At 38.9% G+C, this 16113-nt stretch overlaps 1 protein-coding gene across 2 annotated transcripts; it reads left to right on the top strand.

Annotated features, from left to right (window-relative positions):
* The first annotated feature begins 2705 nt into the window (after nucleotides 1-2705).
* LOC140707633 (alcohol dehydrogenase 1B) lies at nucleotides 2706-13953 on the top strand. 2 transcript variants are annotated; one of them, XM_073001893.2, is made up of 9 exons: nucleotides 2706-2842; nucleotides 4176-4277; nucleotides 6438-6576; nucleotides 8807-8894; nucleotides 9020-9239; nucleotides 10426-10689; nucleotides 11122-11257; nucleotides 12591-12729; nucleotides 13157-13953. In XM_073001893.2, the coding sequence occupies exons 1-9, from the start codon at nucleotides 2825-2827 to the stop codon at nucleotides 13179-13181; spliced, it is 1131 nt and encodes a 376-aa protein (XP_072857994.2). In that variant the 5' UTR covers nucleotides 2706-2824; the 3' UTR covers nucleotides 13182-13953. The 2 variants fall into 2 exon arrangements, with proteins under 2 accessions (XP_072857994.2, XP_072857996.2); XM_073001895.2 differs by lacking the exons at nucleotides 12591-12729; nucleotides 13157-13953 and adding an exon at nucleotides 11470-11693.
* The last annotated feature ends 2160 nt before the right edge of the window (nucleotides 13954-16113 follow it).

Raw genomic sequence — 16113 nt, 5'->3', positions numbered from 1 at the left:
TTTGTGTGGCTACAGAGATGGTGTGACAGAGAAATGGAGTGGCATAGAAACAGTGTTTCTCTGATACAATCTGCAGTTCAGACTCTACTTTCATCTATTTTCAGCTTTCAGAGCCATATTCTCTGTATGAGAAATTGTATGCTTAACTTTGAATTCTTCCAAAGAGCTTGGTGGGTGATTGGTCCATAGCAAAATGTATGGTTTTTAATAGTCTAAAGAAAATTATCACTTACACTTGTCTTTTGATGCTAGTGGATCGGATGGTATGTGACAACACCATTTTTGTGTCTTTTTTTTGCCACAATTCGCAAACTGGTAGTATCAGTTTCATAATTGTTCCACACTAAAGGAGATACTGATGCAAGAGGTTATTAAGATAAAAAGAGAGATGCTAATTTGATGAACCTTGTCTTCTACTTTTATTTATTTATTTATTTATTTATTTATTTATTTATTTATTTATTTATTTATTTATTTATTTATTTATTTATATCTATCTATCTATCTATCTATCTATCTATCTATCTATCTATCTATCTATCTATCTATCTATCTATCTATCTATCTAGTCTGTCTGTCTGTCTGTCTGTCTGTCTGTCTGTCTATCTATCTATCTATCTATCTATCTATCTTTTATCCCACCTTTCTCTTTAAAATGGGCCCAAGGCAGCTTACATCATTAAGACAGTATTTTAAAGTTAACAACAGTGAGTATACAATTACTAAAAATGATCAAAGAAATACCATATTAAAAACCATAAAATCATGTTAAACCATAAATGATTAGGGACTCGGAATATCTGAAGAATGATTTCCACGCCATTTTTCTACGTAGTTCTAAGACATACAGTATGTTGTGTTTAATATTCTTTTAGTTGTGCTGACTTAACAGCAGTTCTTGGGCTAGACTCTGTTTTTTATTTTGTTAATGATATCAAATTGAGGCTGTCGATACAATGGACATTTTTGTTGCTAGAGTGACTGACTTGGTAATGCACTGCTTTGTTATGTTATTGTATTAGAGATGGTTGGTGGTTTGGTTCGGTGGTTTGGTGAGGTTTGTTTACTAGCCCAACAGGTGTTCCATGATTCAGCGCCCTGCTCCCTCTGAGTGGTGCCCACTCAGAGGCAGCACCCTGGTTTCCCTCCTTCAGACACTGTGGAACATCTGTTGGGCTGGTAAACGAACCACACCAAACCGGCGAACCGGTGGTTCATGCCCATCCCTATGTAACATCATAAAAAGCACAATCAAGCAATACAAGCACCTATCAAGAACTGTTATCAACAAACGTATCCATTGTCCCAACCTCACCAGTACCCTTTTCACACCTTAGTTGCTTGCCACTGTTAGCTTATTTCCCACCACGCATTACATATGATCATGAGTGGTCATATCGACCAGATAGGCAGGATATAAATAAATAAATAAATAAATAAATAAATAAATAAATAAATAAATAAATAAATAAATAAATAAATAAATAAATAAATAAATAAATAAATAAAACTAGCATTTTAAAAATTCATTAATGGACTATGGTTGTATTTCCAGGCTTCCTTTAAGGGCCTTCTTTAATATATGTTTAATTCTTTTTAAATATTGTAATAATTTATCATTTTAGCTTTTAACTTTGTTGAACGAACGAATGAATGAATGAATGAATGAATGAATGAATGAATGAATGAATGAATGAAAACAATTAATTAATTAATAGCAATCTTCTCTGAACCACAACCTGTTATTGAAATCATGGTTACCGTTCTTCCACAAATGTTTTATTACCCCAGAAAGGTGAATTTCAACTGTCTACAATTTGCACAGCCCCATTCCTCCCTCCCTCCTTCTGCATCATTATCACCACCCCTAACCCATCCCTTTGGCTGGCATTAAAATCTTCTCTCCCTACCTCTCACTCACTTTTTGAAATGCTCAGCAAGTGAAATGCTACTGAACCAGGAAGACATGGCAAGCATATGAATTAGTACTGCATCAGTTTAGCAGTACTGTATACTGTTAAAGTTGGTACTACAGTATATTGCTAAACCAGGAACAATGAATACTTCTAAAATACAGCTTACAAATTGCATTGCAGTCATAGTCCTTATCAGTACAAACAGAAGGGAGACGAAAGGAGCAGGGTTCACTCCTACACTATGCCCCACTCTGTCCATGAATGTGATGAAATATGGACATGCTCAGCAACAGCCCCAAAGGAGCAATAAAGGTGATGGCACAGCCAGAAGCAAGACAAAATAGCACAGCCAGAACTACTTCTGAAATACACAGGTTCTGCTGACTGAACAACATAAATGACATATTTATAAAATCATATCTATTTGTGATTGGCACTAATGTTGCATATTTTGATGGAATAAATGTTGAAAGGAACATAGCTGAAACAACAGGGTATATACCTACCTGGCGACTCCCTGAATTAGTAACTCATAATGAAATCAAGAAGTGTTGCTGCAGTGACAGTTCTTCTCTTTCCTTGACAGACTGAATTGAACATAAGGGCATACGGTAATTTCTTAACCGTACACATTTTACTTGTCTCAAGAATTGTCAAAGATTTGCTGCGTGACTGCTGGAAACTTCTAAACTACTCTTTAGCTTATTGTTTCCTGCAACAAAACTCTAGGATGAAATAAGAACGCAGGAATGGTTAAGTTTCTGAGGGAGGAGCTTGCAAAGTGTTAAAGTTGGTTGGAAACTCTTTTGCAACAACTGCCTTTTAAGTGAACCTTTGCACACTCAGGAAGGCAGCCACAAAGCGGTGAAGCAACACAGGGAGGCAGAGGTATCACAAAGCCTAGAACCATGAGCACTGCAGGGAAAGTAAGTAGACATTTTCTTTTAAGATACTGTTTTCGTCCCAGAGATAATGTTGTTCTTCTGAGCCATGAAATCACTTCAGACTTATACAGATCCTGAGAATTTACAGCATTCCAAAGGTCCTATGGCACATATTGAACTTTTGACCATAAGGAAAGGTTGAGTTGAGGATCATCTGAGAGTTTGAAGAATGTTAATGAGCAGCACACATACCTACGTGCATGTGAAACCTTCCAACTTCCCAAATGTCATTATCAACTGAATTTCAGTGGAGGTGGGAATGGGGCTGCTGTTCAAGAAAGAGGCTTCCAAGCCCTCAGATATTTATTTATTCATTTATTTATTCAATTTATATGCCGCCCACACTACCCAGAGGTCTCTGGGCGGCTTACAATAATTAAAATTCAATACAGTAAAAGATAAAATAATCAAAATACAATTAAGATACAATTAAAATTGCCATCATATTCCAATGTTGAACCTCTTGCATGGTTCCTTGGCCTTTCTCAGATGAATATGCTCTTCTCAATAAGCAGAAACTCCCTTTCTAGTTCCATATGAGCACACATAGTCCATAGTCTGCATAGGGAAAAGAACATCATGCGAATCAAGTAATAGGCAGAAGAATGGACTCTGCCATTTCAGACAGCAAGTGTGCAAAAATACTTCGCAGAGAAAGTACCTACACAGCTTCCTGCAAGGTTTTTCTGCTACAACACTGCAAGGTTGTATCATAGAGAAAACAGTATCAGTCATTCCCAGAACACAGTTCAGGGTCTTGCATAATAATAGGAAAACATGTAAATGGAGGGAAAAAGTTAAAACCTTCACTCTATTTAAGCTTGTGCTTGTACTTGTTGACAATATAATACACATTAGGATGGCAGTGTTGTGAGTCTGCATAAAGTTGAGAGAGTCTTAACACATAGCCCTTCATCCATCCTTTGAAGCAAGCCTATAGGATATCATCGAAAGTATACTCTGTTCTAAACAGCTATAAAAACTTGGATATACGTTGCGAAGAAGGAAAGAAATCATGCTTAATAACAGAATAAACTTGCAGAGGACCAATTCAACAGTTGTACAGTATATAGAACACCAATTGATCTTCTGTTGTGGAAACAATTTAAGCTCTTAGTATGGAGGCCTTCATCTAGACCTCGGAGGAAGCCCATAGAATATTGTTAAAAGTATGCCCTTTTAAAAAATAACCATAGGAATATGCTTATAGACCTCTAAGTAGGAAAGAAACCATGTTTACTCCAGAAAAAACATGCAGAGGATTAACTCGGTAGTTGTATATAGAAGACCATCTCATCTTCAGTTGTTTTCACAGGTCATCAAATGCAAAGCAGCTGTAGTCTGGGAACCGAAGAAACCATTTAGCATTGTGGAAATAGAAGTGGCTCCACCAAAAGCACATGAAGTTCGCATTAAGGTAACAGAGACAAACCCCATCCTGGGTTAAGGCAGCTGACCAGTAGCATCTACACTCATTTTTCTCAAATTTGCCCAGTTCTCCTCTAAGGCAGAGTGTGGCAGCTTCCCAAACCAGGAGTTGCAGGAGACGGGGGGGGGGGGCAGGTCCCATCTACCATTTTTCTTGAGAGCCTATTACCCCCCCCCCCCCGAAGTTCTAGAGGAAGACACTTTCTATGGTGAATTCAGATTTACCAGTCTGATGGGATTGTGGATGTGGAATGGGGTGGAGTTTTTCTTGTCCAGCTCTATACATTTTATGGAAGGAAAGGCAAAACAGATCCACAGGAGAAGTAGCTTTCGATCAGGTTTTCTAGGAACTCTGGGTGAGCACCAGGGCACTGAGAGCCAACGCTTCAGCTGGTGAACTTTTCACTTCCACATCTGCATTGTTTGTTCATATTTCCATTAGAAAGGCAAAGATCTAGTGCTGAGAAACTTTATTTAATTTTTTATTTTACAAACGACAACTTCCAGAATCTGACAGAGACCATTCGGCATGCAGCATTCTGGGTGTTATACTTCCTAAACCTAACTTTTCCAAAGACTCGGCCGTGCTTATCTACACCCTTTTTTAAATTTCTTATCAAACATAGCTCTACAGTGTGCTCAGGCAAAGTGTACTTTACACCTGACGTTTGGCAGCTTCCCAAACCAGGAGTTGCAGGAGACGGGGGCGGGTCCCATCTACCATCTCTCTTGACACCCTGGCCCTGATCTTAACTGTTGCTCTCAGGTGTGACAGAGAAGAACTTCTGTGCTAAATTCAGATTTGTGAATCTGATTAGATTGTACATGTGGAATAGGGAGAGAGATTTTGCTGTTCACCTTTTATAGATTTTATTGGAGAAAAGGTGAGGCAGATCCACATGTGAATTAGCTGTAGATTAGAGTTGGGCACGAATTGAAAAAATGGCAATTCATTTTGATTTGAGATTTGTAAAGGTCAATGAATCATGAATAATGAGTTTTACATCTTTTCCCTGACAAATTGACACATTTAAAACCCTATAAAATGGCTCCCCAGGAACCTAGAGATACCAAAAATCACAGAAAGGCTTCTCCTGGCTCTCCTCTACAATCCCTACACATTTGGTGAAGATTGGGATTCAGACATCCAAGTTATACACCCACAAACGGTCTGCCCCCTTGGAAAGACCCCTTTAGCAGCTGCCTTGTGGAAAACCCTATATTCACCAAACTTGGAGGGATTGTAGAGGTGAGTGGGGGAAAATGTCTCTGAGATTTTGGTGTTCTCTAGGTACCTGGAGGGAACTTTCCTGGGGGGGGGGCTCTTTGTGGATGTATAACTCAGATGCCTAAAACCCAATCTTCACCAAAGCCGATTAATCCATACTCTACCACTAGGGGGATTTTTTTCTTTTCTTTTCTCTTTTTTCCTAAGATGAATTTAGGTCAAAATAAGGGCAGGAAATGTGTTTTTCATTCGTAACTTGAAGCTCCATTCACAAGTCGAAGCAACATTTTGCGAACGGAGCCATTCATAACTTGAAATGTTTGTCAGAGGAGACGTTCGTAAGTCGAGGTACCACTGTAATCAGGAGTAGTAAATCATTCCTTTCTCAAGGTGATCTGGAAATGGCAAGCCTGCCTGAATCTGAACAGTCTGCCTCTTGTCCCGGGAGGACCACAGGGGAATCAGACTCCCAATCTCTGACTTTATAGCTAGGAGCCTATATGACCTATTCAGCCAGCATGCATGTGCAAATCAAGATTCAAAGTCCACAATCAGTGGGGTAAAAGTTGGGCATTGATTTTAAGGCATATTTGTACTGTAGACTTAAAACATTCCAGTCGCATACGTTGTGGCTAGAGCAAGGAGAATAGTTTTCAAAACGTCTACCAGAGAGTTTCCTATCCTCACAAACCTACAGTTCCTAGGCTTCTTGGGAGAAGCTATTATAGTTAATAAATCTGATTCCAGTTCTTTGTGGCCCATGGTAAACTGTTTTCAACGAGTCTCACCATTTTCAGGCCCTTGACAGCCACACACCCACTGTTTACTAGATGATGGGAACTCTAAGCAACCCCACCAAAGTTGATAGTGCTGAGCTGAGTTCTGCAGCTGCCCCTAACATGTCTTCCACTTCTATTCCAGATTTTGGCTTCTGGCATCTGCCGCTCAGATGACCACGTCCTGAGTGGTGCATTAAAGGTGAATTTCCCCATTATTCTTGGCCATGAAGCAGCTGGTGTTGTGGAAAGTGTTGGGGAAGGAGTTACCAGTATGAAACCAGGTATGGCTAAACACATACAAGACAAATACAAGACAAACAACATTTTTGGCAACAATAAAGCAAACCACTAGGAAAGGATGGAAGTACTTAAAAGAGTAAAAAGCAACAGGATGTATAAGCATATTTAACTGACTCTTTTCATTACCCAAGGAAAACCAAATTGAGCTTGATAACTTCATTATTCAGAATTTATCTGATAAAAGATTATTTTGACTAAAAGCATCAAAAACACATGAATAAACACATTTCTCTACCTGTTGGGTTTTTACAAAACTTCCAGTTACCTATACTGGAAGTTTCCCTTTTTGTTTGACCGCCTACACTATAATGCAGCCACATGCCTAGGCCACTGTTCTTTCCACTATCACCCACAGAATATCTTTGGCTATTAGTTCCATTCCTGTTGGAGTTTGCTAACCACCATCTCTATGTCTGTCTGTGGCTTTGCCCCTTACCATTGTCCAGGTGCCAGAACCTTTGACCTTTGAAGCTAGCAGCACTCAGAACTGAACTGAATATTTTGCAGCGGAGATTGGCACCCCTCCACTTTGTCTTTTTTATAAATCAACAACACTTATTTCAAATACGGTGACTTTCTTTGAGTTCAACCAATGGGTTCACTGTGAATGAGGCAGCATGCTGGTTTATGATGGTCTAGCAGTCCTACTGCAGTGGGAGCAGTTAAACTGCAGACTCTCCATATCTGGTTAATTATTCATGAGGCCTGGACTCAGCACTTTGGCTTACCTCCACCTAAGGCAGTGAAATAACCCACTGTTTGTTCATCATTTGCATCTGTCACTTGATGGAGGACTGAGAACCCCATACAGCCAGGTCTGGATATCTTAATCAGAAGATCCAGGCTTTGATTGATTGTTCATGTCTGCAACAAGAGCAAATGTGCAATGTGCACTATCACATTGTTGTGCTCATAAAATATCTTAAGAATATTGGTTTACCATGACATGCAAACTCAGATCCTGTAGATTCCTAATATGCCAGGCAGAAATCTTTTAACTAGCATCAATTGGGATTACGACTTATGCTCTCTGTGCATGAAGCATGTCCAACAACCAAACAATGTCCCTGCTATCTCATTTTGTACAGCTCTTCCCCTCTCCTGAGTCTGCCTAATTTTTTTTCCTTTTATGGGCCTTTTCCTTGTACTACTTTGTCCAGATTTTTCTCAGTTAACATGGAAGTTAACTGGACACTAAAGAAGGTGGAATCTACAGCTTCAGCTATAGGACTGCAGCACTAGAGTATTTCATACTAGATACTTAACAGTTAGGATATGACTTGTGATATGTCCCATGATCTTCGACTCAAAAAAAGAAGAGAAAATGAAAAAAAAACTAAGTACAAAATATTGTGCTATCTTTAACACTGACAGATTAGCTTCAGTGTGAGCGGTTTTGCATTAAAATCCACATGCTATTTTCTTGCTTACTTGTTTACCAGCATGCTGAAACCGACAGGCATGGCTACATCTTTGTAATTGACAAAAAAGGAGAAGAAAATGGCACATCCTTTGGAGGACTCCTCTCTAAGGACAAAAGCAATCAAACAATGGAAACTAAAAATTTCATTGTCTTCCACTGATTCTAAAATGGCCTAGAAGAGTGGCTCCCAACTTTGGGTCCCCAGATGTTCTTGGATTAAAACTCCCATAACATTTCACCACCAGCTGTGCTGGCCAGGATTCCTGGGACTTGCGGTCCAAGAACATCTGGGGAACCAAGATCGGGAACAACTGGCCTAGAAGAATAAAAATGTGCTTAAGAGGGGAACGTCAGGCAAAATTTTATTAAGAAAGTATTCCACAAATATGTATATATGTATAGGGGGGGGCAGAGTGCTCTTAAAACCTTCCTCTCTTTGTAGCTGTTCTACACAGTCGCAGAATATCCCTCATGTCCTGCCTGTGGGCTTCCTACAAGCACCTCGATGGTATGTTGGAAGCCAAATGTTGGATTAGATAGGGCTCTCAAACATGGTTCCTTTTGTGATCTTATGATATCTGCTCAAAACCTGTTGGGCTCCATCACAACAAAAAGGAATTAGCAATAATGAACAGTAGGATGCGTGTCAACTGGATATTGTCATTGCTACACAAATGTCTGCATTTTATTTTTGTCCAATCTCATGCGATTCAACTGTCTGGAACTTCCAAGCAATTTCACCAGGGTCTTTCTCTCTCTCTTGCTTTTTTTTTTTTGGTAACATTCAGGAGATAAAGTCATTCCAATCTTTCTGCCACAATGTGGGGAATGCAGCTCCTGCAAACATCCCAGAGGCAACATGTGCAAAAAGACTGAGTGAGTTTCTGTTATCATTTGTCACAGTTTTAGAAGGTACTACACCTATAACCTGTACAATATTTTTTCATGCCCTTGGTGAGAACAACAACCAATGCTTCAATTTCCTTCTCTATATTTTAAAGCTTTGGTATACCCACTGGATTGATGGATGATGGAACCTCCAGGTTCACATACGAAGGAAAGCCAATCTACAGTTTTGCGGGCACCAGCACCTTCTCAGAATACACAGTGGTCCATGAGAATTCTGTGGTCAAAATTGATGCTTCCGCTCCTCTTGAAAAAGTGTGTCTCATTAGCTGTGGATTTTCTACTGGCTACGGGGCTGCCCTAAATTCTGCAAAGGTAAGGATCACAGCACAAATGATGTGCAATATGGTGGATTTCTGGGATCCCTATATTTTTAGTTGAGATTCCACTGCAATTGCTTTTGCTGAATGTTTTCTCACAATTGTTTGATTTTGTTTATACATTGTAATCAATAGGACATTTAGTTTAGTTTACTGTTTTCAGATATATTATGAATTGCATGCCATGCTTATTTGCTAGTTAGTTACATGCACCCAGGCTCAAAACTGGAGCATCACTCCAAAGCAGAAGCTGAACTAGAAAAAGAGTTGGTTCTTTCACCACCCAAGGGACCATCACCTCATGTATCCTCTGGGGTCAGGTATGAGGCTCTTTCTTCTGCTCTCACCACCATGGCAGGGCCTTTCTAGTCATAAATGGCTTATTACTAGGCAAGGAACCTCTCCACCCGACCTCATTTCTAGTCCTTTCATCTTCATCATACAGGAAAGAAACTGGAGACCATGTGTTGTAAAGCATAAAATGTGCTGTAGTGACTGCAGTTAGCTACTGGCAAAGGTACCAAAGGTGGTAGTGGTGGTTAATTGTAATTATATCCCACTTTTTCACTACAAAGTAAAACCAAGCCCACCATAAAAAACCATTAAAATCAACTAAGTGCATTAAAAGGATTAAAATCCACAAGTACAGTGAGAAGCAACACTGAGGGCAGGTTTTGAGAGGTTTAACCAAACCAACCTACTTAAACCTCAGTTGCTGGACCTTTCATACTAGCATGGTACTGTATTTCCTTTCCTGAGAATTGGCTTCACGCACGGAGCTCCTGCCAAACTCCAACTAGCCTCCTGAACAGCTATATCATGGTCCTGGCAGAACTGAGGACTATCCAGTGAACTGACCACTACCATCCTAAAGCCGGTATAAATATTTATGACTTCCCTCTCAATAACTTGAATACTTAAGATTCAACCAATGACATGGCATTTTCAGTACAAAATTAAACATATAAGAGACTAGGTGTCTAATGGCTGTATAAGTGTTTTGTGTGTGTGTGTGTGTGTGTGTGTGTGTGTGTGCGTGCGTGTGTGTGTGTGTGCGCGCACACACACGTGCGCATGCATGTGTGCATGCGAGCACTCATGCATGTGCTTATTGTAATGGAAGAATTTCAGATTAATAAAGATTTTCCAAATTAGGTTCTACTATTTTGATGCTGATGTAGGTGCGGCCTGGGTCCACCTGTGCAGTCTTTGGCTTGGGAGGAGTTGGCCTCTCAGTGGTCATGGGATGTAAAGCGGCTGGGGCTTCCCGTATCATTGGCGTTGACATCAACAAGGAGAAGTTTCCCAAGGCTAAAGAGCTGGGAGCCACCGAGTGTATCAACCCGCTGGACTACAAGAAGCCCATCAATGAAGTGCTGTTTGACTTGACGGATGGAGAAGGTGTTGAGTATTCGTTTGAGGTGATTGGGCGCACAGAAACCATGGTAGGTGCATACAGCAAGTATTATAGTGCAGATCTGAAAGGCTGGAGAACATACCCATTATTTATCTGGCTCCGCTTTCTCTGTAGATTCTGCTCCAATAAACTGCTTTGGGAAGGGTTTTGAGGTGTGTGAGGTAAAAGAAAATATTCTGGATAATAACAAAAACAGTGGCTTACAAATGCACATGAAATTAAGGAAAACCAGATCTAAGCATAAAATGTTTAGGTACTATACACTAGCTTCTCTCCCAGCTTCTCACCTAATATAAGATGGGGATTCATCCCAAGCAATATAAACAAAGCTTACAGGTAGCATTAAAACATTTCACTCTAAGATTTGTTTTATTTCATCTCCTGTTTTTGCCAATTGTTGTTTTTGTTGTCCAGAAGATTGGTGAGTTGATTCTTAAGTGTAACTTTGGATTTGTTTCAGAAAGCAGCCTTGGCTTCTTGCCACATGGACTATGGAATAAGCATAATTGTGGGAGTGCCGCCTTCTGTATCTGAGATTACTATCAACCCAGGAATTATCTTCACAGGCCGCACTTGGAAAGGATCTATTTTTGGAGGTATGGGCAAAGAAGTTTTGTTATTCGGCTGCTAAAACTCTTTTTGGTGGTTTTATTGTGGTATATGGATAAGGAAGATGAAGAGTTCTCTGTATTGGGGGGGTGGGGTGGCTGCCATTTTAAGATAATAACATAACTATAAAGCTGTGTTGATTACCCACTAAAATGAGCATTTGAGACACTAAAAATCTGCCCTACTCCACCCCAAAAAGGCCTGCTAGCTCAGAAAAAACAGCAGAATGAGGTCCTAGAAATGAGCATTGTACAAGAAGAAAAATTAATGCACCCGCAGTATATGAAAACAAGCATAGATACAAGGCAAGCTTGAAGATTTGGGAAAAATGTTTACATTTTCATAGTTTTCCAGAGCATGAAGAGGAAACTGTTGTTGTTAAAAAAACTGGGCACCTCTCCAAAGATCTGGCTACACCAACTGAAACATCCATTATCACAGGACAAGCAGGAACCAAAGTTACATCAACAGGATCTGTACGAACTATAGCACGGGGGAAATTCAAATCAAAAGGACACACCTTCTACTTTGGCCAAACACGTTACAGAAGTGTGCTAAACTTCACAAACAATAAGCTTTACTCCAAATATACATTGTCTGTGCCACTATTATAGTTTTTTATTATTATGTTTGTGTGGTCATTTTAAAATATGAGGAAGGAAGGGAGGGAGGGAGGGAGCGAGTGTTGTCTTGGCATAACTGAATGTTTTCAGCAATCTTGACTTAAGAATGTGTTTTGTTTTGTCTTTTAATTTCATGGACTACAGATCCCATAATTCTCAATTCTGTGAGTTTTACCAGACAGACAGACACCGTACAGACATCTAAATGTGACTCAACTTGGAGGAAGGTTTCAACTGGAAGTCTCTGAAGTTGAGCGAGGCCCAGCTCTGCCTGGCTTCCGATCCAGATAGAAAGCTCCCAGATACAGTCGCACCTGGGCAGCAACAGGAAGCTTGGCAGACCTAAGCCTAGTCAGCCTCAAAATCTTCATGTTCAGGCCTTTCTCCAAGGTGAGCTGTATTAACTGTCTGTCTGCCAAGCAGAACTCCCAGAATAGAGAATTATTCGATTTATAGCCCCAGAAATCTAAAAATCCCATCCTTAATTTTAACACCCACACAAATAGCTGAACTTTACAAATTTGCAGCTTTCCATGTTTACACTGCAATTCCTTAGTTGGCGTAGCCTATAAAAGACTTATATGATTTATCACATTGATAAAGTTTAGAAATTTGTGAGATTTACAGACATTTATCCATATTTTAATTGCATTATAATATCTGGTGTTTTTTAAAGCATGTACACTTTTATTTGCAGGTTGGAAAAGTAAAGATTCTGTTCCTAGGCTTGTTTCAGATTTCATGCAGAAAAAGTTTACTCTGGATCCATTAATTACCCATACGCTGCCTTTTGAAAAAATCAATGAAGGCTTTGACCTGCTCCGTGCAGGGAAAAGGTAACTTTAAAAAAATAGCCTCTTCACCCATCTGAAAATATCAGAATACAGTACTGTACAAAATGTAATGATGTGGACTAGGAGCTTCTTTTAGATTACAGATGTAAACATTGATGTACGTAACAATTAACAGAGTCAGATTAGATGTTGGTGAAATGCCCCTTCCCTGAGCAATCAAAATTACAAATGAAGTCTGTATTTACATTTAAATGATTAAGAAAATAAAAGTAAACGTGATTTACAATACGGGAAGTGAGGCAATCTTCTGGTGGAGAAGGGTTTCCCTAAATAACTTTAATTATGTGCAGGCAGCTGTAGTGTAGGGGACTCAGGCAAGTCATTATTAACTTGACTCCCATTGATTCAAGGGGTATGCTAGAAGACGGGTTCTTCGTTTTTAACTTTAAACTCTTTTCTGATGTTTCAGTATCCGCACTGTTTTGATATTTTAACATCGCTGCTGGGGAGCAAAACACAAGATTTCTGCAGCTGAATTTCACCAGATCAATCAAGTATAAACTGATATAAGGACATCTGGGAAAATGATTGAATTCTGCTGTGTTGTCAGCTACGTTATTAGCTTGTAGATTTATACAAAGATCTTCTTCCTGTGTAATAGAAATTGCAAGATAACTTTGTTTGTATGATTCAAACATCTAGTACTCCAGAGATTATAGGGACTGTATGCAGTGAAGCAATATCAATAATAATAATAATCATAATAATAATCATAATAATAAAAGCAGTCACAGATCTCAGAGCTCCAAAAAGCAACAATATTAGGAACAGCATACATACTGAGCCAATATTTAACAGATACTTAGGTTTTTGTCTCTGTTATATAATGCCAGTCAATGTTTTTATAATTTTGACTACCTGGTGATTTTGAATGACAATAATGATAATAATAATAATATATTTGAAAAATTGTGGGAGAATTTAAGCTGCTATTCTATATATCTATAGGATTCGATTCAGTGGGGTATTTATGAATGGGCATGCATAGAATTACACTGTTAATCAGTATACTGAAATAGCTAGAAATATGTTGGGTGAGTCTTTACACTGAAAATACAAAAGAAAAGTAAATGCCAAGAGATGCATGAGCTGCAAAGATTTTCTGAATACTTATGAATAAAAATCCTGCACTTTGGAATGTATCCGTATATTGTCATATGAAATACTGATAATGGTTTAAAATAAAGCTTTTTCTGAGTGATCTTACATCGCTCACATTTTTCTTTCTCTATGCAATGTTGACTATTTTAATAAAAATCTAAACAGGAAGAAAAAATTGATATGATCCCGAACTTACTAAAAGATCAAAACAACTTCCATGACAATAATGTGAAATATAACCCTTGGTTGACATCCACTTGGCACGCATTTACACTACACAACAGGACTGACATCATCATCCAGTTATGCAACTCTTTATTTTAATACGATTTAAATCTTACTTTCTCCCCCCACTTCAGGTTCTGAGGCTCCCTGTGGATCCCATTTGTTCTGGGCAAGTCTTTGGTAGCCTTGGGATGGGTGTGTGTGTGTGTGCATTCATATCAGAAAACTGTGGCCAAATTGTTGCTACTTGGATCAAAACCACAGTCAACGATCTAGCATTGATTTTTGGGTAGTAAAACCTCCCACTTCCTATCCAGAGGCTCCCAGATGCTTCCCCAAAGCAAAAGGGATCCCTAGGGAGCTTCGGAACAAAAAAAAGGGGAACAGGAAATTTTAATTTTAATTAAATTCATCTTTATTAAGAGTATCATTGTCAGGTAATGACATTATCCTTGAATGGCATAAAGTTGCACAACAGGACTGAGCCACTAATTAAAATATAAGAAAGGTACCTTTTTCAGGGTACACACTGGATTTCAATTTCTCAAAGTCACATTCTGTCCTGCAACTTCCAGCAGAGAATATGGTTGCTATTATCATTTGAAACAGTATTACACCATGAAAATGGCCTTTCCGAGGCTCAGCAATATAGCGGTGTGTGTGTGGAATGGTGGGTGGAATGGAGCTAGACCATATATTCCCAGAGGCTTTGAATATTAGAGAAGGCCTAAAATCAGCTATTTTGACCCCTAAATCTAGTCCTACTAGAAAAGAAGTCAGGAACTTACTGTCTGAGCCCGTACACTCTTCTCAGATAATTATCATTTTGCCCTAATTTTGTGTGGCTACAGAGATAGTGTGACAGAGAAATGGAGTGGCATAGAAATGGCGTTTCTCTGATACGATTTCCAGTACACACTCTACTTTCATCTATTTTCAGCTTTCAGGGCCATATTCTCTGTATTAGAAACTGTATGCTTTAACTTTGAATTCTTCAAAAAGTGAGTGATGGGTCCATAGCAAAATGTATGGTTTTTAATAGTCTAAGAAAATTATCACTTACACTTGTCTTTTGATGCTAGTGGATCGGATGGTATGCAACGACCACACCGTTTTTGTGTCTTTTTTTGCCACAATTTGCAAACTGGTTGTATCATTTTCACAATTGTTCCACAGTAAAGGAGATAGTGATACAGGAGGTTATTCAGATAAAAAGAAAGATGATGAACCTAGTCTTCTACTTTTATTTATTTGATGAACCTTGTATTCTACTTTTTATTCATTTATTCATTCATTCAACAAAGTTAAGAGCTAAAATGATAAATTATTACAATATTTAAAAAGAATTAAACATATATTAAAGAAGGCCCTTAAAGGAAGCCTGGAAATACAACCATAGTCCATTAATGAATTTTTTAAATGCTAGTTTTATTTATTTATTTATTTATTTATTTATTTATTTATTTATTTATTTATTTATATCCTGTCTATCTGGTCGATATGACTACTCATGATCATATGTAATGTGTGGTGGGAAATGAGCTAGCAGTAGCAAGCAACTAAGGTGTGAAAAAAATACTGGTGAGGTTGGTCGAATGGATATGTTTGTTGTTAACATTTCTTGATAGGTGCTTGTATTGCTTGATTGTGCTTTTTATGATGTTACATAGGGATGGGCACGAACCACCTGCTCGCCGGTTTAGTGTGGTTCATTTACCAAACCAACAGAAGTTCCACAGTGTCTGAAGGAGGGAAACCAGGGTACTGCCTCTGAGTGGGCACCCCTCAGAGGGAGCAGGGCGCTGAATCATGGAACACCTGTTGGGCTGGTAAACAAGCCTCACTAAACCACCAAACCAAGAGTTTGTGCCCATCTCTAATACAATAACATAACAAAGCAGTGCATTACCAAGTCAGTCACTCTAGCAACAAAAATGTCCATTGTATCGACAGCCTCAATTTGATATCATTAACAAAATAAAAAACAGAGTCTAGCCCAAGAACCGCCATTAGGTCAGCACAACTAGAAGAGTATTAAAC

Source organism: Pogona vitticeps, chromosome 5 (assembly GCF_051106095.1).
Source record: "Pogona vitticeps strain Pit_001003342236 chromosome 5, PviZW2.1, whole genome shotgun sequence".
Classification (NCBI taxonomy): Eukaryota; Metazoa; Chordata; class Lepidosauria; order Squamata; family Agamidae; genus Pogona; species Pogona vitticeps.
Note: the sequence above shows the minus strand (reverse complement) of the source record. Positions and strands in the feature narration are given on the sequence as shown.